We start from the raw sequence: 26,415 nt of genomic DNA, 5'->3' as shown, positions 1-26,415 counted from the left end.
TATTTATCTATGTCCTTATGTTTCGGGGCCTTGACCGTGGTAGCTGCTATCTATGCAGGGTCAAAAAGCGCTTGGATTTCATCAATAATATCTTAATATGTGTTCACAAGATGAATGAAGGTCTTTAGGGTTTGGATCATGGTGAGTTATTAATGACAGAATGTTTATTTCTGGGTGAACTATTCCTTCACAGACCTTATTTTACTCCTAAATCACTTGAACTTTGTGAGGAAACTGGCAAATTGGCCTTTCAGGTTGATCTACAAATTGACATGACTGAACAGCTCTTTTCACATAACTTCATGGCGACAGTTTACATTAATTTCACATATAATTATTTATTTTTTTATAGCCAAGTACACAGTATTCTTTGTTAGAAGACTGGAGAGAGAAATTCAGCTATTAACTTCTTCTCTTCCACAGGCAGAACAAACCAGACAATTCTGAATCATCAGAAACCAAACCAGACAATTCCCCCTCAAAAACCCACCTCAGGACTCAGAGCCTGCAACTCTGCAGCTCACTGACAGCACACTCCAGCAGTCCCACAGGCAACTCTGAGTTCTGGCGAGAACGATAATAACAACCACGGATGCTTGAATCAGGATAAGTCCTCTCTCAACACCAGCATCGTGATAGAGGTCACCGACACTCAGCCATCCATGGAGCTGACCTCCATTACGGGTTTGAGCATCCCTGCACTTCTGATAACCCTACTGATAAGACCAGCTTGACTGATTGATGTTAGTTAGCGCTGGATTGGTGCTGGTCTAGCTAGAGGAAGACAGCAGAACCAAGCTGTTCATTAGCAATGGCCATTAACATGCTCTTCCTAGTGAAGCTGTTAAGCAAAAGAACATTTAGCTGGTTAAGCTACTTCAAAAATCCTAGTAGTAACACCATGACCAGCAACGCAAGTCTTCTCAGCAGGGAAAGTGCATAAATATAAACTTGTGTTATTTTATTCAGATTTCTTCTTATCAGTACAATACTTCACCTACAGCACACAACACTTTATTAGCACTTTATTATTAGACATAGTCTTATGTAATGTTTCATAAGCTGGTCAACTTTATAAATTAGTTAATCCTTAGATTTGACTCCAATATATTTCTAAAGCTCAAAAAGTACAGTCTCATTTTCTTTTTAAAGATTTTTAGCAAATTAATAATTGATCTTTTATATATTCCAATATATTCATATGTCCAATATAGAAGATCTATAATAGTTAATGTAGTACAATGTTATAATAATATTATAGAAGTATATATATGTATATGTAATAGCTATATTAATAATATTTTGTAACAAGCTCCCAGTTGTCTTCATTTAGTGAGTCATACTGAGTTGAAATAAACATAAATATAACACTAAAATTAAAAATAACAATAAATGTGAGATATTATATTTTTATTATAAATGATCTATAATGTTTTTATTTTATAATATTTTATATATATATATATATATATATATATATATATATATATATATATATATATATATATATATATATATATATATATATATTTTATAATATCTGTTTTTATTTGATCTGTTTTTTTGTAAAACAAGCTCCCAGGTGTCTTCATTTACTGAGTTATACTAAGATGAAATAACCATAAAAATCCATAAAAGCTCCCAATTTCTAATATGCACCTGGATTTCACAGGTAATAGTAAAGATGTGGAGTCCTCAAAGACAGAAAAAGAAGAGGAAACCCCAGATGCACCGAAAGCCCCTCCTCCTGTCAGCATGTTCATCTTCAAACCCAACAACCCGTAAGGCTGAATGTTTATAGAACCACAGCTGTATTCTTTATTTTATGAATATTTCTCATTTCGTCTCTTACTCTTTCTACTGTATTTTACATCTCTTTCACAGGGTCCCGCAGGGCCTGCCACTATATTGTCAATCTTCGTTATTTCGAGATGTCAATCCTTCTTGTGATCACCGCCAGCAGTATCGCCTTGGCTGCTGAAGACCCTGTCAACACTAATTCGGACAGGAACAAAGTAAGAATTCCCCTCCACCGCCATGTCAACAGCATTTTCAATAATTCTGTATAAAACAACCATATGTAAATAGTTATGCTGCAGTTCTCAGATGGTTTAAATTAGAATTGGCATTTGTGTTTTATTAAGTGCTTCTAAGGAAACTTAAAAGCAATGCTGAGTATCTTTAATTGACTTAATTTACACATTATCCATCATTAAATGACACAAATATTTTTGGATAATTTTCATGTTCTGCAGTATGACAGATTATATTTAAAACTACTTTAGACTGTAATTTCTCTATGCCTTTACAATGCATGCAAGTTTCATGACCTCATATTAAATGGAATATTGGGCTTTTAAAAATTTATTTGTCATCTTAAAAAAAAAATACTGACCTAACCTAACCCTACTGACCTAACACTTTTCATAATGCATGCATAGGAAATGTAATCTAAAATGTTGATAATTGTTTTTTTCCACATCCAGTGTCATTACAATTTCAATTCGTCTGTTACTTTGAATAAATGTTTTTTTTTTCATATAAATTCTTTCATTTTCGACAATATAAATAAATACACAGTAGATAGATGTTTGAGTTTCTTGGTCCTGATGATATTTTCCCTGTTGGTCATGGAGTGTTTGGCATAGAAATTAGCTAAACGAAATGTTGCAGGTTTTAAATTTCCCTAGTGACAGCACATGCATCAGCTGTATAAAACCACAGCTAATTACCTAGTAAGACTCTTCCAGTAATCTTGTGTGTATGGATTCGAATTACATAAACTATGTTCTCAATGTTTCAGAAATGCACAAACTTGTATTTAAATCTATACAGTGAGGATAATGTCAGTGCATTGACGTTGGCAGTTGATCCATGATGAAAATAGCAACATTCTGGCTTGTTCAAATTTTAGCAGTCAGTGGCAAACAATACTAACGTCTCATAAGTCTCATGTATTTTCTTGTTTGCTAATGCTGGCATTGTAATCCTTTTTGGATTACTGTCTTTATGTGTAATAGGTGCTACGCTACTTTGACTATGTATTCACTGGCGTCTTTACATTCGAAATGATAATCAAGGTAAGTTCATGGATTGTTCTGGCTTTCATGTGCTGTTTGTTCCTCAGTTAGTGTATGTATATATGCGATATATAACATAAATATGCTTTGTATGTTGCTATCATTTCTTTCTCAGATGATTGATCAAGGTTTGATCTTACATGATGGCTCCTATTTCCGTGACCTGTGGAACATTCTGGACTTCATAGTTGTGGTGGGAGCTCTGGTGGCCTTTGCTCTCACGTGAGTCAAATGAATCTAAACATGAGACAAGTGTAAATTAGCATTCCGTTGGTCAATCTGAAACATGTTGATGAAGCTTTTTAATTCCTTGTCAAATGCATTACTCAAATGTTTTGTTATTCATGCTTCAAATTCCATTAATCGAGTGTGACAACTACATGAGTTATGTGAGGAAAAAACATTCAAATTCTTGACACATATAGATGTTAGTTGATGCTCTCTTTTCTGTGTTGTAAGTGTAAAGGATTTATTTGTTCATTGTCTGTTTCTCATTTTTTTCTCTGTTGGTCTTCTTGTGGATTGTGGCTCACGGCATCTGGCAGGAATGTGATGGGGTAAACACATTCTCTTGTGATTTTGTGCAATATAATAGTGTGTGTGTGTTTGTATCTGGACATGAGAATTAGGGCAGTTTTTTATTGTTTAGTTATATATGTTTTCATGTTATTCAGGAGTAACACAGGAAGAGACATTAAAACCCATCAAATCACTGCGTGTTCTCAGAGTATTGAGGCCCTCTTAAGACTATTAAAAGACTTCCCAAACTTAAGGTATGTGAACATGAAAGGAATGCACAACCATTCGCAAGTCAGGGGTCAAATGACTTGTTTGTTTGTTTAAAAATTTATATATTTTTTGTTCTTTATGAATGCATTAAATTGGTAAAATGCATTCATCACTTTCCCTCTTAGAAAGTGTTACATAAGATTATATTTAAAATAAATGCTGTTTTTTAACTTTCTATTCATCAAAGGATCTTTAAAAATCATGGTTTCCACAAAAGTATTTGCAGCATAACTGTTTTTAACATTGGCAACAAATTAACATGATTTCTGAAGGATTATGTGTTTTTACAGTGGTTCGATCAAATAAATTCAGCTTTGGTGAGCATAAGAGGGTTCTTTCAAAATAAAGCTTTTTCAAATAATTTGTCTTTGAGAAGGTACAAATCTTTGTTGAATTGCAAAACATTATTCAATTAAGGAATTAGTTGAATACTTGATTAGTTGAACTGTGTGTATCTTTGAAGTTGATTATTTGACAAATGTTGTCAGCAAAGCAGCAGAAGAGCTCAAATAAGAGGGGAAGTGATGAAACTCTCTTGCCATGTGTGAAAAGACTGCATAAGTATTTTCAGTTCCCAGTTCTCACACATGGGAACTCTCTCCAGTCTGACAGAGCTCTCAGTGTGTATGTGTGTTTGTGTATTTTGGGTTTGTGTATGTAAAAACGAGAGACATGGTGGAAGAGGTGGAAAAAGAGCCAGCAATGTGTGGAAAAAGATGCAAAGTGATAAAATGTGATAGACAGATTTAAGAGACAGAAGGACAACTGCTTTTCTAAAGCAGGGGCAAATTTCATTGGAGACTTAAGGGATGCAAATTTCTCAGCTGGGAATCCATTGCTTTTTTTAACTGCTTTCATTTTGTACTGACCATTACAAGGACACTTTAGTACAAGAGTCAGCGGAAATATTTATATGTATCCACCAAAGAATGGTCAAATAGGTCAATTTTACATGGCCAGAGTTTTGTCAGTGCATGTTTTTGTGGCATGCATAAATTTCAGTTATAAAACTTAAAATAAAAATATGAATATTACAAGAAAATGCAAAAATTAAAATGTTGACATGGCATGCTAACTGAAATAGCATGTTTAAAGTATTAAAATTACCAAAATAAAACTGAAATAACAATAAAGCTTAAAAAGAAATAATAACAATTGTTATTATCTGTCATTGTTCTTTCTCCCTTTTTGATTTTGCAGGCCGTGTTTGACTGTGTGGTCACATCGCTAAAAAATGTCTTCAACATCCTCATCGTCTACAAGCTCTTTATGTTCATATTTGCAGTCATTGGCAGTGCAGCTTTTCAAAGGGAAATTTTACTACTGTACCGACAGTTCCAAGGACACAGAAAACGAGTGCAAGTGCGTGCCCATTGCTGCAAAATTAATTCTAAATATAAATTCTAAAATTTATTCTAAAACCTCTCAGACATTATTCAGTGCTCAGAAGACTAGAAAATGTTCAATGCTGCTATGAATAGAAGGAATGACATTTTAGGAGCACAAAATCTTCCCTGCAAATGATGTGGAAAATGTTTTTTTCTTAATGCTTTATAGGGGTTACTACATTGACTATGACAAAGACAAGAAAAAGGAGAAACGAGAGTGGAAGAGACGTGATTTTCATTATGATAACATCATCTGGGCTCTGTTGACTCTCTTCACTGTATCCACTGGAAGAAGGGTGGCCACAGTAAGAGCCAACTTTAGTATACATGTTTTCACACTCAATCATTTTGACAAACTTATTAACACCTTAACAAGATTAAACATCTACTTAACACCTTTCTAGAAGCTGTGTGCTGATATCTGCTAATTCAGAAAACTCACATTTTCACTTTCTAGAGCAGTGGTTCTCAACCTTTTTTACCCTAAAGCCCCTCTCCTCCCCACATCAAAACGGCAAACCCCCTTGTCCAACCACCATCTGCACGCACACACAATTTTCTTATTTACTATTCTCTTTTGCAAATATTTACAAAAAAATATCACTGCAGACATTCTTGACGACGTAAAAGTACAAGTTTAGCTCTGCTTAAACTTGCTAGTTTGTGCATCAGTAATAACAGATTCACGTGCGCCTAATGTACGACTCCTGTATGCTACTGTACTTCAATTACAGTCATCACCAGTCAAAAACTTTACTAGCATGACGCTGGTTTGTTTTTTCCAACCAAGAGCTGTAATTTGCATATCAATATGCTCCTGCAGTGGCATGTTTTGAGCCACCGTTCAGCACTGAAGAAATGGCTTCGGGCTGCTCCGAACCAATCACAGAATACAGGGGAGAGATTTGGTGTTTTGTTAATTGTTTAATTTAACAATAATAATTGTAAGATTTAGGAATTATTTGAATATATTTAATTCTCATGGCCCTCTGGAGAATCAATGATGCCCCCATATTGGGCTGCGGCCTCTCGGTTGAGAGCCACTATTCTAAGGGAACTTTCCAGACACAAAGTGTCCAAATATAATAAAGCATAGATAAATGTATATAGTCTGTTTGTAATTAAATTCTTTGGAATTATAGAGTTTTGCAGCACTCTGTGGATGTGACCGAGGAGGACCGGGGTCCCAGTCAGGGAAACAGAATGGAGATGTCCATCTTTTACGTCATTTATTTTGTGGTGTTTCCCTTCTTCTTCGTCAACATATTTGTGGCCCTCATCATCATCACCTTCCAAGAGCAGGGTGACAAAATGATGGAGGAGTGCAGTCTGGAGAAAAACGAGGTTACTCTTCAACTGTTTTTATGTTTGTGTTGCAAATCCAGCCAAGTTCATGTACAGGTGCATCTAAGTAAAATAGAATGTCATGGAAAAGTTCATTTATTTCAGTAATTCAACTCAAATTGTGAATCTTGTGTATTAAATCAATTCAATGCACAAAGACTGAAGTAGTTTAAGTCTTTGGTTCTTTTAATTGAGATTAGAATTGCATTTGTATTTTATTAATTGCTTCTTAGGAAACTTAATGGTTTCATATTCTACTTTGTAGTATAGGCAGCAATCATGAATCAAAGAAATTTCTTAGCAATATATTTTTCCTAGGTGACGAGGATCACTTGCATTATGCCAAACTCAAATACAGTTACGGGATTTTTTGACCAACAAATTTGTGCAAAATGTGCATTTTGTCCGTCATTAAAATGGCGGCATCACATTACATTTTCATTAACAGTTTTGTTGTAGCTATATGGGTTCTCGTTTTTTCTTGTTGTAAAGTACATTTTACAACAATACAAGATCTTTATTTATCCTTGCAAGACTTTGTTCAGCTGCTGTGGAACTTCAGTTCTTTCAGTCAAGATAGAGGGGGTGGAGTTAGGGAAGTTTTACTGACAGTTTGAGCGGATTCAACAAGATTTAGACTAAAACAAGACAGACAGACATAAAGGGTGACCAATAGCATTTATTATTGAAGAAAATAAAAACAAAAAAGCACTCACAAACTTCAGAGTGTACAGACAAAAAGGGCATGCGCTCTACACAGTTTGAGCCCTACCATATTCATCGAATTTTTTGTTCATACTATGGTCACTTGAACCTGAAACCATCAATAATGTCATATTAGCTTTTTTTCTCAGACATTGTGATCTGAATCTTGCAGAAAATTGTGAGCGATTTTATTTAATCTTTTGGAAGGTTAATTGTAAATGTGTTTCAAGAAACATTCTTACTGTATATTTCTCTCTTAGAGGGCTTGTATCGACTTTGCCATCAGTGCAAAACCTTTGACTCGCTACATGCCCCAGAACAGACAGACCTTACAGTACCGGCTGTGGCACTTTGTGGTGTCTCCTGTTTTTGAATACACCATACTGACAATGATCGCCCTTAACACCATCGTTCTCATGATGAAGGTAAGGAGGCATTTCTTTATGTTCCTGAACTGTGATCTTTCTTTTACCATAATAAAAAAAATTCCTCCACTTATTTATATATTTATTGATAAGTAGCCATGCAAAAGAATTAGAAAAATACCCTCCACTTGAGTTATGCTGAAGCTGAAAGGGATTGTTTGCAATAACGGTATATTATCCCTTAAATATGATGACAGAAATGTAAGGATTATTGATCTTTTAAATGTCTTTATGGAAATGAAATGTAAACTTTTAAGCCTGTCAGTATTCCTGGGACAATACCTCTTTCGCTGTGGGTGTATTTGTCCAAATAAATTAGGTGATTTAGCTGTTTTTTCAGTCCCCTGCTGGTGAACCCAGGTCTGTGATACTGCTAGAAAACCAGACAGTCATGAGTCACAGCTTATTAAATATTGATCTGAAGCACCAGCTACTATTTAACTTCTCCTCATTAGCTTTAGCCTGACATCTCCTGTGACTAATTTCACCTGGAGTTAGAGGTCGGCCTCCACTAGTCACCATGTCTGCAGTGGTCTGCCTGACACTGAAGCACAGAGAGAGTAATAGAGCACAGATATTTTTAGCTATTGCAATGAACAGCTTGCTTTCTTTCTATCTGTCTGTCTTATTCATTTAGTTTTTTAGTTTCAGTTTTCAGAGTGCTTTATTGGCATACTAGCATCCTTCCAGGTTTTAATTAGATTGTGAAATATGGGTGTCCACATTAAAATGGCTCCAGACCTGAATATGTGTAAAATGATGCTTACTGTGATGCCTGACATTATTTGTAACCCTACACAGCACAAGTGACATTAGTAGAAAATATAATCTTATATTGCAAACAAGTGAAATGTAAGATTTCATTAAATAGAGTTATACTTTCATGTTTTCCATTCTTTTGCACCTTTCAATTTTTAATATATAAATATATTCATAATATATCAAAACTGAAAACAATTCAAGACATTTTTTATGCATTTAGTCATATTTTATGCATACTGACTTTTGCTATTCACTTATTTGCAACAGTGTATTTATTAACATATTTCTTATAATCCACATATCATGTTGTCCTTGTAAATGAAAGCTTGTACATTACAAATCTGTTATGTATGTAATTGTGATGAAGTAATGTTACAAAAACACGTTTGTATGTTGGTACAGAGTTGGCATCATCTGATTGTCCTAGCAGGGGTAAAAATCTAAATATGACTGTAAAGACTACAACAACAACAAAAAATACATAAATAAAAAAGTGATGTAATCATACTTGGGTGTTTGCACTTTTTACAAAGATAACACAATAGGACGTTCAAAATAAGCCTTTTCTCGAATTACACAATGATAGATGAAACTACATTAAGTGAATTGATTTTACAATTACCGTAATAGGCTGTTCATTGTTTTGTTATGCATTGCTAACTAATCCAGTAGACTGTCCCGACGATGATCTCTTTTGCTCCAAGTGTGCTGATAGTATTTTGCGATAAGTTCCAAGAACTATCGAGAGGCTCTATGATCTGCCATTGCCATAAAAACAAAATTGTCCATTGGAGTGAATGGAGATGGCACAACTCTCTCTCTCTCAGTGGCCCTGTTTTCAATGTATTTGCTGGGGTGTTGCTCATTTGTTGCTTTGGTGCTTTTCTGGTTGCTATGCTTTTTTTGGCTGGCAGTTACAAGCCTGTTGCTGCTTGGGTGTTGCTAGACAGTTTCTAAGGCATTTTTGGTGGTTGTTAGGACATAACCAAATAATTACTAAGGTGTTTTGAGTATTTACCAGGATGTGGTTATTAGATAGATAGATAGATAGATAGATAGATAGATAGATAGATAGATAGATAGATAGATAGATAGATAGATAGAAAAAATAAGTTATATAAAACTAATGGAAAAATAAAACCTTTTTGTTTGTCTCTCTTTTCTGCTTTCTGTCAGCATCATGAACCTATTGACGGCTATGAAAATGTACTAAAATACCTCAACACTGTGTTCACTGTTATTTTCACTGTGGAATGTGTTCTCAAGATCCTGGCATTTGGTATTGTGGTAAGAAATTTCTCCTTTCTTTCTTTCTTTCTCTATCTATTCTCTATTCTTTCTCTCTATCTATCTATCTGTCTACTATCTATCTATCTGACGGGTGCAGTCAGGGAAAATGAAAGAAAAACACTGTAGTTAAAATATTATATATATATTATATTAAGAAATGGTGGTTTACTTTGCATAGTAGCATTAAAAGTAGTAACCTATTTTAGTGAGCTAGGCTAAATGGATTTATATGCAAAATGTCAATATTCTCACATATTAGGCCTATATTTTAATTTATATTTTAAAATGCCTTTACTAAAACAACATGCATTTTTGTCACACACTACTTTGTAATACGTTACCACATTCTAAAAAATACAGGTTCTAATCATATATTTAGAATATTCTCAAAAAGTTGATTTATTTAACTAATTCCATTCATAAAGTGAAACTTGTATATTATATTCATTCATTGCACACAGATTGATATAGGAAAAGCCCAAATTCAGTATCTCAGAAAATAGTTGGGGCTCCTTCGGGACAAATCCAAACATTTCCTTATTAGTGGTCTTGTCCATTTGAAGCTATTAACTATTATTCATTAGGTAAAATAGGCTTTGTAGTTTACGCGTGTTTCAGTATTGATGGAAAAATATATATAATAAGCAAAAATATGCCAAAGTGGCCCGCTGCTCGAACAGAATGGCTTGGTGAATGACTGCACTGTTTCCAATGAATATGTGCATGTGAGGCACCAGCATGATCAAACAGCTGAAGCAGAAAATACTTCATTTTTGGTCACAAGTTTGAAAAATCAAGAATAATAACATAGTTAATAAGAATTATTTCTAAATGCTGGACCGTTCTCATTTGGCTCTGCATATGGAACCTGAAGTATTTTATTAATTTTTTTTAACCAAGAATGAACCAAAATGAAAACATTTAGGTTTTAATCTGTATATTTGAATATATATATATATATATATATATATATATATATATATATATATATATATATATATATATATATATATATAAATGTGAAATTACTGTTTAATAACAATAGCATGCATAAGAGCCTTTGTGTAAGGTCTTTCTGTTAATTTTTGATGCGTAGACTGTAGCCTAAGACTGTCCCACGTTTTTAAGGATTTTACAATGTTATATTATAATGTTATTGTTGTTTTACTATATATATATATATATATATATTAGGGGTGTAACGGTTCACAAAATTCACGGTTCGGTTCGGTACGATTCACTGATGTCACGGTTCGGTTCGGTACGGTTCGGTATGTTTTAGATACAGCAAAAAGAACAAATTGGCAACAAAGTATGTTTTTTGTTTTTTTTTACATTGAACAATGATCTATTCTTTACCCATCTTCTATGGTGTTTTCTTAGCAGCATACTGTATAAAACAAAAACAGCTCCTTATTAAAAAAAATTGAAAATGTTATATTGTTGTAGTAGTTATGAACAAATACAAAGATGTAACTTTTCATATGGAACTCCATAACTCTTTATATTGAGTGTGTTTTTACTCAATTGTTTCTCTATAGGGCTTATGTTTTTTGGAACAAAGCAGGAATTACGGTCTGGCTGAAATGGGCTCGTGAAGGAATATAGTAACGGGGCTAAATTACATTAAGAATGTTCTTAAAACATGCGTTTTCCACTATAGGCGCTCGCTCACTCAGCACACGCTGAAGGCTCGTTGCAAAATGACTAAAGGGTCTTTCACACAGGACGCGATACGCGCGGCGCTGGATCCTGGGCTCAGCGTTGCCATTCAGATACAACGCGATTTGCGCTGCACTATGCCAAGAGCAAAGTAGGTGGAGTTTTCAAAACTGCCCGTGCATACGTTCTATTTATAACAGTTCTTCTATAACGTGCAGGCCTGTTAATTGAATCGTACTGCTCAGGAAATTCCGACACAGTACAGTACTAGTCCATTTTGATTTCCGTGCTTGTTTGGATGCCCCGATCGATTGGTAAAGTGCACCCAAACACCAGACCTGTTGGTTATTGGAGGATCTTCTATTTGTGGTCTGTTAAACGCATTGGCCATTTTGCAACGAGCCTTCAGCGCGTACTGAGTGAGCGAACGCCTGACCTGAGTAGCCTAACATAAACATATAAGCTGGTGTTTTTTTTTTCTTGTTCGGGGGTGTCAGGGGCGTTGCCTGTTACGTCGTTTGGGTTATTGGGCTACCTTGTTGAACGCATATCATTATATTTCACAATTTTTTCTTTATTTTCCAAATATAATTAATTAGTCCAACGAACCGTTCGGTACATAATGCGTACCGCGTACCGAACCGAAAGCCTCGTACCGAACGGTTCAATACGAATACGCGTATCGTTACACCCCTAATATATATATATATATATATATATATATATATATATATATATATATATATATGAAATGCATTTCTAGCAATCATTATTACTTTTATATCTTTCAGAATTATTTCAGAGACACATGGAATATATTTGACTTCATCACAGTTCTAGGAAGCATCACTGAAATTGTGGTTGACAAAGTCAATGCAACAAAAGTGAGAACTCAATCAGCTTCACAAACAGTATGTGTTCTTTGTGGCCAGTATTTATATGCATGAGCAATTACATCCTTATTCTAATTTCTTTTTAGACAGTATTTATTTGCATGAGCAAGCTTCTTTGTGATTGCTATGTACTCAGCATTTATTTCAACAAGTTGTGACCTTTGTATCCAGATTGGTTTGTGTCCAGTATTTATTTGCATATTCAATAACCTCTGTGTTCTGATTGGTTTCCAGAGTTTTAATATGGGCTTCCTGAAGTTATTCCGGGCAGCTCGGCTGATTAAACTTCTGCGTCAGGGCTACACCATCCGTATTCTGCTTTGGACTTTTGTCCAATCTTTCAAGGTCAGGCATTTTTACAGTGAGAGGCACATTTTTTTCTATTTGCAGTAAGCATTGTGTGTGTGCTATTTTTATTCACGTAATGTACATAAATTAGGGCTGTCAGTCGATTAAAATATTTAATCACAATTAATCACATGACCATCATGAGTTAAGTAGTGATTAATTGCAACTTAATTGCAGCTTTTTATTTGCTCTAAATGTACCTTAAATTAATACTTTTCACATTTTTAATACTCTAATCAACAAGGGCATGGTTAAATATGGATGCTTTATGCAAATGTATGCTTATTATTAGTGGAACCATAGTCCACATAGAGTATGTAAACTAGACATGTTTCAAAGGTCATGGATGTTTTTTCAAATGACTCGTTCATGTCTATTAGACACATGAAAAAAGAACATAGAAATACCAGGTTCCCATTACTTCTCTTTCTTTTCATAGAGCAATTTACTTAAACAAGCCTGTTTTCATTATTTGCAGGACAGGGCAGCTCACTTCTTCTGAAAATGCTAAATTTACATTTATTATTTTATTACATTTGTTTCCCTCTCTATGCCCACATATTGTATTTTGATGCAGCTATATTCTCAATAAAACTGTTTTCATTGGTATATTTTACTGTTTCTGTTGTCAGACAATGGAATGAAAATTAAATGAATATTGAATTTTGACTGAAATGCGACCCACTAAGACTACAGCTCTCCCTTCCAAGAAGTAAATCTGCATAAAAATCCAGATTTATAGTCAAATCGTCGTCTGATGAAATCAAATAAGCTATACATAAGATAAAGACAATAGCTGTGCTGTGATTTCAGCTATACTTTCATGTAAAATTAGAGAAGCAACATATTATATGTTTTAAATGAAAGAGTTGAGTTTAGAGTTTGAGTTCAGTGTTTAATATGAGATTTGTCTTGCAGGCTCTTCCATATGTCTGCCTGCTAATCGCCATGCTGTTTTTCATCTATGCCATCATCGGCATGCAGGTAAAGGTTGTCTTTATCCCCAGACTGTCCATTTTTATATTCTTCTCTCTATCTCTTCCTTTGTTTTTTTCCCACCTTTTTTATTACTTTACCTCATTAAGGCTGAAATTGTGACAAGACACTTTTTATGTGTTTTAAGGTATTTGGCAACATCAAGCTAAATCCAAAAAGCCATATCAACGAACACAATAACTTTAAGACATTTTTCGGTGCACTCATGCTTTTGTTTAGGTAAGATTAACTTATTTTTTGTTGTAAAAAAATGGGTGCTACATTTTATGGCATGTTAATTATTTTACTAGGAAACTAATACAATGAAGCAGTCCACCCTTTGGGGATGAATAAATGTGACTTAATTTATGATATACGTAAATATGTGTGTGTGTGTGTTTGTGTGTGTGTGTGTTTAGGAGTGCAACAGGTGAGTCGTGGCAGGAAATCATGTTATCGTGTTTAGGAGAAAAGGAATGTGAAAAAGATGAGTCTCTCAACAACTCAGCAACAAATGAGAAAAAAGATTGTGGTACCGACTTTGCATACTTCTACTTTGTCTCCTTCATCTTCTTCAGTTCTTTTCTGGTGAGACGCAGTACATTTTAATGACACAAACACTCAGTGTTACACACTTGTACACTCAAAACCTATTCACACCAACTCCAATTTTTTTGCCACATAAAATATGTATGGTGAGATTTTAAACAAGATGAAACTAGTATCATTGATAACATAAATATCCGCCACTGCTGAACACCATGAAGCTCACTCTGAATACCTTTCTGCTTTCTGTATATTTCGCAGTCACTATTCACATCTCTAACTCTCTTTTAGATGCTAAATCTGTTTGTGGCCGTGATTATGGATAACTTTGAGTACCTGACACGTGACTCGTCCATTCTGGGTCCTCACCACTTGGATGAGTTTGTACGGATCTGGGGAGAGTATGACCGTGCAGCATGGTGAGAGATACAGCTCTCCACTCCTTTAAGTTGATCACATGCAACACAGTATATATATTTTTTTTTTTTTCTCTCATTCTGCAACATATTTATTTGATTATAAGGTATTTATTAATACATACAATTGTTGGTTTACATTTGTATTTTAAATGTATGCCTAATGAATGTCATGTTTGAAAAATGTACAGGGAAATTTGCTTTGTTATTAATGTTTCTGTATCTTTCTTTACTCTAATTTGTAACCCTGCAGGATTATTTAAAGGGGTCATATCATGACGAATTTTCACATTTTCTTTGGTCTTTTAAGATTAAAGAGTTCATTACACTAAGAAGGCAAGCTCTTGATGAATTTGGAGCTCATTTACTGACACTAAACTGCAGAAAATGGTTGTCAGAGAAAATTACAGCTGCAAAATTACTGTAGTCTCATTCTACTATTCAGAGAAAGGGTGTAAAATGGATTAGGTGTATCATGATGGTTTTTGGTGCAAAAACTTCACTAATGTATGGTATGACCCCTTTAAAATGTATTTCATGAAAAAATATATGCACTCCTATTACTTTTCTCTTTAAAGTTGTCTAATTTACTGTTAACGGCCAGTATTTCCTTCTCCAGTGGAAAACTACACTATAAGGAGATGTACAAAGTAGTTCGTTCAATATCACCTCCACTGGGCTTTGGAAAGAATTGTCCCTACAGGGTGGCATGCAAGGTTTGGCTCACCCACAAAAAAAACTACCCCTCTGCCTCTCTTTCCTCCTCTGCTTTTATCGTTCGCCACTCCTTCACTAGATAACACCCCTCACCCCCTTCTCGTTTCTGTGATCTACTCCAGTGCTACTTCCACCTGGTCAAAGACTGGCAGAGACAAGAGCTCAGTGCACAGAGAGACAGCTCATCCCTTTGGCCCGTGTCCTGCTCCTGAAGTGTGAATAACTGCTGCAGTTAATGACACTGAGAGCCATCCATCAGTGAACTCCATTAGATAATATCTAACACTGCCAATGGATGTCAGAAGGGATTCAGTCTCTCTGTGTCTGAATTGGATTTGGGGCTTTTATTGAACACTATTGCATAAATGTGGGTTTTAGGTTAGAGCAGGGCAGACTCCTCATGTTCGCCATTGCCTCACCTGTTTGTAAATCAAGAGAACATTACGCTCATCCTCTCCCCTGACCTACATTAACTTAACTTTATAAATTAACTTTAATTAATAAAATAATACTGCAATTCATTTTTAAAGGGGAAATATTTGCTATTTGGCTTATGAGGGCATATTTTTATTTTATTTTATAAATAACATGAATGTTACTATTTTATATTTTGTATTAGAATTAAATCATTTATATATTTAATCTAACACGTTATATAAAACAATTATATGTTTGATATTATATTTAAATATTACATTTAATCACACACACACACACACACATACATACATATGTAGTATTTTTATATTTCACTAGCCTATATTTTTATGATGTATCTGTTATATTTAATAAATATTATTTATATACACATACATTTAAAAAACATATATTTTCTTAACTTTATAAGTCTTAACTTTAAAGTGTTTTATTTTTTATGTTTTAATTTTTTTCACCAGAGCCCTTGTTAATTTCTGACTCTAAGCACAATGCTCCTTGTGGGTTAATTTATTACAATAGCAGTACTTCCTTTTCAATACAGCCAGTCAAATCCTCAGATCCACTTGCTTGACTCATCAGATCTTTGGCTGTTTTAATATTTTCTCTCCTTTAGCCTCTTCTATGCCGGCATTGCATAGAAAGTCCTCCACCTGACCTCACCTCTATGTTTAATTACCTGATGTTTCCCTTTTTGACAGTTTTTCTTTTCTTAAGTATGAAACGCATTAAAATGACCTTCCCTTTCCTGTCTCTTCCTTCTCCCTCTATCTTTTTTGTTGTTTCCTTTTTCCTCTACGCCAATCTTCCTCTCCTCCCTCGTTCCTTGGGAATGCCCAATTCTTCTTCCTCCTCCTCTTCTTCATCACATTGCCCCTGGTGACTGCCCCCTCCTAGTGGCCGTATTCATTACACTGATATGTACGAGATGCTGACCTGCATGTCGCCACCGCTTGGCCTGGGCAAGAAATGCCCCTCCAAAGTGGCGTATAAGGTAGTCTGCAGTATTACGATTTGAATCAAGTCTGCTTGGTTTCAAGAGGCTCAAGCTTGGGGCTGTAGTTACAGTGTCCTGAAGATATATTTGGACAGTTTAAACTAAAAGAATATGAATTCTGAATATTTGCATTATGTAGAAGCCTATTGAATCAAGTGAGAATGATTTGTTTAATACAAGTTAGATAAAAGTTTGCATTTGGTTTAATTTTTTAATTCTAATGCAGTGACAACTTAAGGGTTTTAGGACCACTGTGTGTCAAATAATTAAAATACATATAGTTATATAATAATTTGTAGAAGATCAGTGATGTTATTCTTTGTCATTGTCTTTTAATCATCCTACCGTGAAGTCCCTGAACATCCACCAGTGATACTTTATTTGAATATGTCACCTTAACGTCTTCAAAACACTATCATAACCCTCACATTTATTCCAGTGTTAAAGACATATTGCAAAGGGCATATTCATGAAGTGTGATCCTTTTTCTATTTCAATGCATAAATCTCTAATCTGTCGCTATCCAGTATATGTGTTTCAACTGTGTGCATGAATATGTGATGGTGTGACGTCTTCTTAGTGTTAACTGTAGAAGTTAAAAAACAACTAAAACTAGATGACTATTAGATCATTATTTAAAAAACATGCTCACTCCCAAGCTTTGCAATACTTGTGTTTCAAATTGTCTTCTGTCCTTATGGCTACTTCCTTCAGCGGTTGGTTCTGATGAACATGCCAGTGGATGAAGACATGTCCGTCCACTTCACCTCCACTCTTATGGCTCTGATACGCACTGCGCTGGACATTAAAATTGCTCGAGGTTGCACTACAGCTAATTTTCAGTTTTGTAAAGATCAAACATCCTATGATGTCTTTTTTTCCCACAGTAATATTAGTTAAATGGTGTTTGTGTAACAGGGGGTGAGGACAGGGGTCAGATGGACATAGAGTTGCAGAAGGAAATCAGTGTCATCTGGCCACACCTCTCCCAAAAATCTCTTGATCTGCTTGTACCCATCCACAAAGGTGAGAGATCTGAGTGAGATAAATATAGAAATTTTTCTAAAATATTTAACAGCATTTTATTTACATTTTCTGAGTATTATTCACCTCAAACTTGACAGTTTAGCTTTTGGTGCCATTATTGGCCACTAGGGGCGCCCACTAACTCCCCTGAAAGTGAGTGTAATTTGCAGCCAGCATAGAAATCTTAGTTGTCCACAACAAACAAATCTTTCTTCCAGCCAGTGACATGACCATTGGGAAGATTTATGCAGCCATGATGATCATGGACTACTACAAGCAGAACAAAGCTAAGAAGCTCCGGCAACAGCTCGAGGAACAGGTAAAGTGTCTTTTACTTTCTACAACACTAGAACTTCAGAGCTAAAGACTTTTCATTCCTATTCAATCAGCGTGCAACATTGACATTGCCAATGCCACATGTATATCTAACTGTATAGAATGCTGTTCATTCTACTGAAGACACATAATTAAATCTCAATTTGAAGTGAAAATTTCCTAAATATTAAAAAGTTTTACCATTTTTAGGGGTACTGGATCACTGTTTCATCTAATGTTTTCTTGCAGAAACATGCACCGATGTTCCAACGCATGGATGCATCTTCACTGCCACAGGACATTCTCTGCAGTGCCAAAGCTCTGCCATTCCTGTCCCACAGTGCAGGATCTGCCCTGTAATTGTACATGTTGTGTGTGTGTGTGTGTCTGTACTTACAGTACATTCGCCCTGTATCTGTCTGAGCCAGTCTTATTTTAGTATCATTGATACACTAATATAGTTTTTAAGATTTTGAATTAGATTTTATATTAGTTAAGTAGTTTTTTTGTTCTGCTTTTGTCATTTTTATTAGTTTTTTATTTTATTTTATATGTTAATATATAGTTCTAGAATTTAAAGTTCTATAATAGTTTAGTTTAATTTAGTTTGTTGTTTTAGTATGTAGTGCTATCTTAAATTCAATTCAAATGAGAAATGTTGCTTTGGCAACTAGCTGAAATATATTTCAGTTAATCTAAATTATAAGTTGTGAAAATGTTTTGTCATGGTTTTAGTTTTAGCTTATAGGGTCAGGGTTAATAATAACCCTGGTCTGCTCCTGTATATACACTGTGTATACACTAAAGAGTGCAGTATTTTAAAACATTATTGACACAATTCTCTATCACAGTTTTTTTGATAAAGATTAAAATGTTATATATAGTTTTACATAATATACAATTTCCTTATGGATTACATGGTATGCTATATAAAAAAAATATATAATTTTTTTTTTGCATCAAATGTTCATATGCCCCTACTTAAAATGAAAATGTAGGCCTGCCCTAGCTTGGGTCAGCTTCAGGTCTTGATGTTTTAAATTATATTATATCAGAATGTTGCAAACATTTGAAATGAATTGTGATTAAATCGTATTTCTGATCGCCAAAAACAATGTTTGGACCCACAGTTTGCAACCTATTTGTGGTGCAAGCCAATATGAGCATAATTGACAAGTTTCTCTGTTGTTTCCTCAGGAGTAGAGGTGGGTTTGTGGCACTGAGTCCCATCTCTCCTCAAGATCTCTTCATGCAGCCCTTGGCCCAAGACAGCATGGAAGACAGGGATGAATACCAACACCAGTATCACCTTCAGAGTATGGTAGGAGAAACTAAATACACAAAGAAATACATCTCACCTTGACATGTCTTGCATGATGTGTTTTATTCATTAGTTTATACATGTGCATGAAATACCTGATAACTCGTTTCTAAAACAACATTCAAATTCACAATCTATTTAAAATTCTCAAACTGTATGTGAATCCAGGCTCATTCTCAGTCAATTTCCTAGCAATTTATGAATAATTCAGTTTGGAAAACTGAAACAAATTGTAACAGGGTCTGAATACCTCACAGCCAGACACTGATCAATTTGTAAAAGTTTTAGGAATAGAAAAGTGAAACAACATTTTCAGAGTCTTAATTTTGAGATATGTGATATTTAATCTATCAGAAAGTTATCTGCATGGACATCTCCTCCCTGATTCACAATCCTGCTTGATGCTTCTACTTTTCCTAACTCATTCTCTTTTCACATTTGCAGCTTTATTATCATCCCTTTATTATTTGCCTTCTGGCCTTGTAAAGGGAGAGATTTTAGAGAGCTGTTTTTTCTAAGTTTGGAAGGGTGTATTGATGTGGTTTCTGAAGGTTAGACTGCCAGGTCCAGATAACTTCTAGCACTTATATAACCAGTGAACAGTTATACACAAGCTTAGATGTCTTTCTCTGCTTTTATCTGTACTCTTATTTTCTACCCCTCCTGGTAGCTTTTTCTTTGCCTCTCTGCCATGAACTGTGATATAACTCTAGATGTCTTATGGGATTTTACGTTGGTTTATGTTTGGAACTATTTTGTGAAAGAGTGCTTGTGTGTATGCACAATATGTGTGGCTTCTGCTTTGGAACTTTCTACACCCCCTTTGAGTTGCTTATACATATTGGCTCTCTGTTGTGCTTATGGTGCTTTCCTCTTGCCGCTTTACTTTTCCTCTATGACATTTCTGGATATAAGCTTATCTTTTCTTATCTTTAAATAAATACTTGCTGCTAAAAAGGCGTATACGATTAGCCAGGTTATTTTGACTTTAGTACATAACCTTGCATTTTTATTCTATGTCCACGCCTAACAATGACACACTTGGTGCAATGATATTTGAGGCCTGTTCACACCAAGAACGGCAATGATAAACAAGTTCTAAAAATCATTCTAAATTTAGGAGAATAGCAAAGTTCACACCACAACTATAACGATATATAAAAACAGTACTGTTGGGATCAATTTCAGAACAGTTTTTACAGCTGATGAACAGTAAAACACTGACATACTTCATTTGAATTTAGGGCTTGCGTATTAAAACAGCAGAAGACATTGCACAGAAGTTCTACAGAGCAAACTTGAAAACACAAAAATACCTCATGTATACAGCACTAGTTTCGACAACATAATAGTCTTGCCTCCTTTGGAGTTGCATTGAAAAAGACTGTGTTGTTTTTATTCCGCTACATTGACTGCATTAGTTAAATTCATTGTTAATGAATTTATTAATATGCTCAAAACTAGGCATGCTGAAGACATCTGCTGGTTAAAGCCGTGTAAGTGCAACAGCAAAAACTGATACTGACGCATACAGAAGTATAAATAAAATTTGTCTACAAACGCATAACTCAGAGTGACAGATTCTCTCGACTCTTTCATTTTTATCTCATGTAGAATATCGGTTTCTCCTTTGGTGTTTTTGTGAAACGTAAAGCAACAGTAGGTCACTTACATTGTTGTATGTTAATCTTAAAACTGGAGTGTGTACGCTTGAAAAAACAAATGCTGCAGTGAATGCAAATATAGTTATCGTTATAGCTATTGTTATCGCTCTTGGTGTGAGTGGGACTTTAGAGCTGCTTAGTGTTGTGGACTGAATGTCTTTCCCTCCTCCCCGTTTTTTCTCCTTCTAACTGCGTAGGTGCCAGAGCACAAAGAATTTAGCAGTGCGCTGTGCCCCACTAGCATGCAGGCTGATCCTCTGCAAGTGCCGGGGAGAGGCGTCTCTATCCGAGCCTCTTCCATGCCTCGCCTGGCGATAGAGCCACAGGTACTACCTGTGTTCCCATAGCCTAGCCATGACTAGCAACTTTGTCTAAATCTGCTCTGTGGTTAGCGTTAGCTTTGCAGTTGATCCCAAAGAGAGAAAGGAAGCGGTGAATAGAAAGGTGTAGTTTGTGATTTGGTGGGAATGTAATGTGTAACCCTGCTGGAAATTCAAACTAAAACCATCTGATTTGGTTTGGTAACATGTTTATATAGCAAAACCTCTGAGAATATTAATATGAAATCATAGTGTTTAAAATATGAATTCTGAAAATATATTATATAAATGAAGAGTGCAGATGCAAAAACCTCTAAATGCCATCTGAAATTTTCATCTAAAATTAGGAATTTTTTCAGGCTCCTATATTTATGTTCAGTTATTTCACTTTAATAGCCTGGAAAAGGACCTGCACATTGCCATTAAAGGAAAATGACTCAACCTAAGCATAGGAGCTTGAAAAAAATCCTAATTTTAGATGAAAATTTCAGATGGCATTTAGAGGTTTTTGCATCTGAACTCTTCAAATATATTTGACTTAGTTTTGATCTTTTATATAAATATAATATATATTATTAGTGTATAAAATCATTTTTAATATTGTAAATGATTTAATTGGGCTAAAATGTTTTAAATGGTGATTAAATGGTGTGCCCAATGTTAACCTGTTTAAAACTGGTGGACCACCTTGTTTAATTTAGTAGGGACCAGCAGTCTACCAGAAACATACCATCTTAACCAGCTTGACCTACCAGTTTTTTTTCCAGCAGGGAATGTAAGGAGGTGGTGATTGTCTTTGTTAGAGCTCAGTTCAGAAACTTTTTTATGTAGAAACTCATTTCATTTACATTGTTTAGTGTAATGTCACTATGTCCGGTTTTAAAGAGACAGTGTGTAAACCTTACAGCATAACATGAATTTGTTTCATTTCTGTCTGTTTGTGTGTTCTGTTTGTTGATGCATGTGTGCCCTTGGGGTTTGTGTGTGTGTTTTGTTTGTTCTCTGTGTGTTTTTGTATTTTGTGCATGTGCTGCAGGTGTCTTCAGAGAGCAAACTGATGAAGCGCTCCTTCTCCACGATCGGTGATCAGTGTGTGAATGGTGACTGGCAGGAAGAGTTCTCGCTGGAGAGGGTGAGCCCAGACCGTCTGGAAAGACCCAGGCAAAGAAGCTTCAGAGGTCAGTTTGCAGTAGGGACGTCAAAAGCACTGGTACTTTGGTACAGAGTCAATAATAAACCTTATTCAATCCTGGTCTTGGGGGTCTCTCCCTTATTTAAGGCACCTGATTCAAATCAGCTCATCAGTTGAAAGTTCAATAAATTGAGTGTATCAGATAAGAGGGACATACAAAATGTGCAAACTGCTGGGTCCCCAGGACCAGGATTGATATCGGACATGTGCTTTATGAAGATGCCCAGGCTATGGCCACATTTATGTTTATTTTTGTGTCTGCACTTGTCTTAATGTGCCTATGCTTGTGCTTGTGCATGTGCAGCTGTCAGGTCAAACCTGCGGGAGCCAGTGGACAAAGAGAGAGGACGGTCTAAAGAGCGAAGACACCTGCTGTCTCCAGATGTGTCTCGTTGCAACTCAGAGGAAAGGAGTCAATCCCAGGAGAGACGCCACTCTCGATCGCCCAGTGAGGGCAGGAAGCACGCGACCCTCAGACAGGTGAGGAGACGAACACATGTGCACACCCTCTGACCTGGCAGAATACTTAGTGTTTGCTGGAAAGGAAATGCTAAGGGTTTCTAATCTGAACAAACGGGTATTGTCATAAAATCATGGTGCTAATTTTAAGTTATTGGATTTAAATGGTCAAAATATCCCACTGATTTACAGTATCATTCAAAAGTTTAGGGATGGAAATGAATAATTGTATTCAACAAGGATTAATTAAATTGTTCAAAAGTGACAGTAAAAATATGTTAACATTTTACAGAAGATTTATATTTCAAATAAATGTATAACTTTTGAAGTTTCTGTTTTTAAAAGAATCCTGAAAAGCATCATGATTTCCACAAAAAAAATATTAAGCAGCACAACTTATTTTCTATTTGTTCCTTGAGCACCATATCAGCTAAATAAAATGATTTTGGATGGGTCATGTGACACTGAAGACTAGAGAAATGGCTGCTGAAAATTCAGCTTCGTCATGAAAGAAATAAATCACATTTTAAAATAAGTTATTTTAAATTGTAATCATATTTTATTGTTAATTGTGATCAAATAAATGTAGTCTTGGTGAGCATAAGAAACTTCTGTCCACAACTTTACAAAATCTTAGAGACACCAAACTTTTGAACAGTAATGTACATAATTACGCCTTTATTTCTTCCCTCCATCATCTCATTACTTTCTCTCTATCTCTCTCACTTTATTTACCCATAAGCATTTACCCCATCTCTTCTTATCCCTATAGGGAAATAGTTCAGGCAGCCCAGTTCCCTCCACTTCTGATTCAGGGACGCCTCGAGGGCGCCGTCAACTCCCACAGACACCTTCTCGGCCTCGGCCCCACATCTCCTACTCTCCATTAGTGTGCCGCGCTAATCCCACACAGGGGGAGGTACGATCACTGGCCCAGCCCACAGAAGAAGGGGAGGAACCAGCCGGGACTGGGCCAGGCACCGCCATGGCCCACTCCACCCCTCACCGCTACATCTCGGAGCCATACCTGCCCCTGCAGGAGGACGTTAACAGTCCGGACTCAAGTAGTGTACAGGAGACTCTCACGTTTGAGACTGCCATAGCAACCAGCCTGGGACGCTCAAACACCATCAGCTCCGCTCCACAACTACGTCACACCTGGCAGGTGCCTAACGGACATTTCCGTAAACGACTAGCGCAAGCCACGTCGGGGACGTCAGGCTGCGAGCTTCTCAGTGACACTGATGAGGATGACCGGTGTTAGATTGATGTTCGGATTGATGCCTCTGAACATTGTGCCTGGATTTAAGGAAAAAAATATGCCTGTGTGTGTTTATTTGTGTGTCTGTGAATGTGGAGTCTGATCAGAGATGTGTAATCATCTCAGAAGAACCATACTAAAGAACTTATTGTGGTGAAAGGACAGCAGCAAACATGTTGAAATGATCAAGCATGAGTACACTGAGGTTGAAGATCAGGTTTTTGCCCTTACACTTTCTCTGAACCCACCCATAGATGAAGTGCTGGCTTTTTCAGATCCATCCAAATGCATCATCAGGATTTGGGTCTTGCCTGAATACACTCAGGTTTCCAAACCTGCCTCAACATACTGAGATGTCCCATCAGCAGAAAATCTGTATACTGCCAATAAGGACAGCATGTTCAGACACAGCATTTACATGGACCTTTCCTGGCACGGTATGCAGCATTGTACATGTGGATCCCACTTGTTTATGATTTTCAGAGGCTGATGGGCAAATGACAGATGCGTTAGGGGGGCTTTGACATCCTGATTGTTCTGCTACCTGTGTCGGAGGTTTATTAAGGAGGTACACACAACCATACACTCCAATACACACACTCAGAATGTGAGCAGTGATGTTCAGTCTGTCTATGACGAGAGGTAAATACCCCTTTAACTACATATCGTAATAATGACTGACATTCCGTGAAGGTAACAGGGATGTGAAGGGCCTGATAAATAGTGCATGACATTAATGCAAGTGGATCCAGGTGACTTCCTGGCCTTTAACAGTGGAGTCTATATGGAGGACTGTATTGTATGTAAATAATATAAATCCAGTATATGTACTGAGAAGTTTCCAAGCCATGTTTTCTGTAAAGAATCTAAATTGTCTTAAAGAGGTTATCTTTTGTGACACAATGACCAATCCCTGTCCTTTCTATTTGTAATGCAGTCTATTTGAAGTGGTTCACATATACCATGTTATGTTTGACTTATCTCATTCTTTTCTAGCTGATTATTCTTGGCCCTTAAGAAAATGTCTGAAGTTTCTCTTGGGGTGAATCTCACAAAGACTGACAGGGTCATTATTTCACCGCAAAGCCAAGAGGAACAATAAACTATTATATTTTGTGGAAAGAAAATTAAGCATCCAATATGCAAGCAGCCATTATGAATTTTTGCATTGCTACGTAGAATTGTTTACCTGTGCAGTAAATACAATACAAAAGTAAAATGGGTTGCGAACATTATATCAAAATGCAAAAAAAAAAAAAAAAATCTGGATACATTGCAATCCTGAGAATTTGGGGGAAATAATGTCCTTAAAATAATGTCACAATGCAAATAATCTTAATGGTACACAAATAGGGATTCTTGCTGCCTATGCAAATTATAATTTCAAAGCAACAACAAAAATGGTAAGATATGACCTGTACATGTTTTACTGTGATTCACCCCTCTAGCTCTATTAAAATAATGGGAAAGCAATTACAGTGAGTGTTCGTTGCCTTCGGGTTCATTTGTAATGTTTATTGTGAATTTCCGTTTATAGTTTGGCATAGAAACTGAATGATTCTTGTAGTTTAATTGAAGAGAAGCATCACCTCCTTACGTGCTAGGCCTAGCAGAAAAGCTGCTCTTGCGAATGCATTAGCAAAGTTCAAAATGTAAATTTAGCCTGAATATGGTGAATGGGACTGAAAAGTAGCTGTAGGAAAAGGGTGTAACATATAATATTAGTCTTTTGAGTATCGTAACAGAAGTATGGAACCAGTTTTATTGGTCACCCAACATGACTCAGACTGGTCTCCTCTCTCAGTTCCACACAAACGACACAAAAAAAACAAAAACAAAACTAAGATAATTAAATAACATTTTTGAATTTATAAAGATCTTTGGTTAGTTTCTGTATATTCCAGCATATTATTATAAGCATTTTAAAATCAGTTGCCCCTCAAGAGAATTTCTGTATCATGTGTTGTGTTGTAATTTGTTTTCTTGACATGTTCCTGAATGTGAATTGAGAGTATTTGGTACTTGTTCTTCATGGCCTGCTGGGGGTCGTTGCCTTGTAAATTATATGAAATAAAAAAAAGATTC

General features: G+C 35.8%; 1 protein-coding gene across 1 annotated transcript; it reads left to right on the top strand.

The window, feature by feature from the left end:
- Positions 1–1,895: 1,895 nt before the first annotated feature.
- LOC113078624 (voltage-dependent R-type calcium channel subunit alpha-1E-like) lies at positions 1,896–26,415 on the top strand. The gene is given in 30 exon segments (XM_026250944.1): positions 1,896–2,015; positions 3,021–3,080; positions 3,196–3,302; positions 3,626–3,637; positions 3,755–3,782; positions 3,784–3,816; positions 3,818–3,853; positions 5,070–5,159; positions 5,161–5,231; positions 5,427–5,547; positions 5,549–5,562; positions 6,400–6,601; positions 7,567–7,731; positions 9,670–9,780; positions 12,237–12,356; positions 12,573–12,683; positions 13,605–13,670; positions 13,810–13,901; positions 14,081–14,249; positions 14,499–14,626; positions 16,673–16,769; positions 17,487–17,592; positions 17,691–17,798; positions 18,017–18,117; positions 18,363–18,469; positions 19,311–19,434; positions 21,296–21,424; positions 22,455–22,596; positions 22,915–23,090; positions 23,842–26,415. Coding segments are annotated over 30 exon segments (3,402 nt in total). The 5' UTR covers positions 1,896–1,931; the 3' UTR covers positions 24,334–26,415.

Source organism: Carassius auratus, unplaced genomic scaffold (genome assembly GCF_003368295.1).
Source record: "Carassius auratus strain Wakin unplaced genomic scaffold, ASM336829v1 scaf_tig00026116, whole genome shotgun sequence".
In the NCBI taxonomy this organism is placed as follows: Eukaryota; Metazoa; Chordata; class Actinopteri; order Cypriniformes; family Cyprinidae; genus Carassius; species Carassius auratus.
This window is presented reverse-complemented; position numbering and strand designations above follow the sequence as displayed.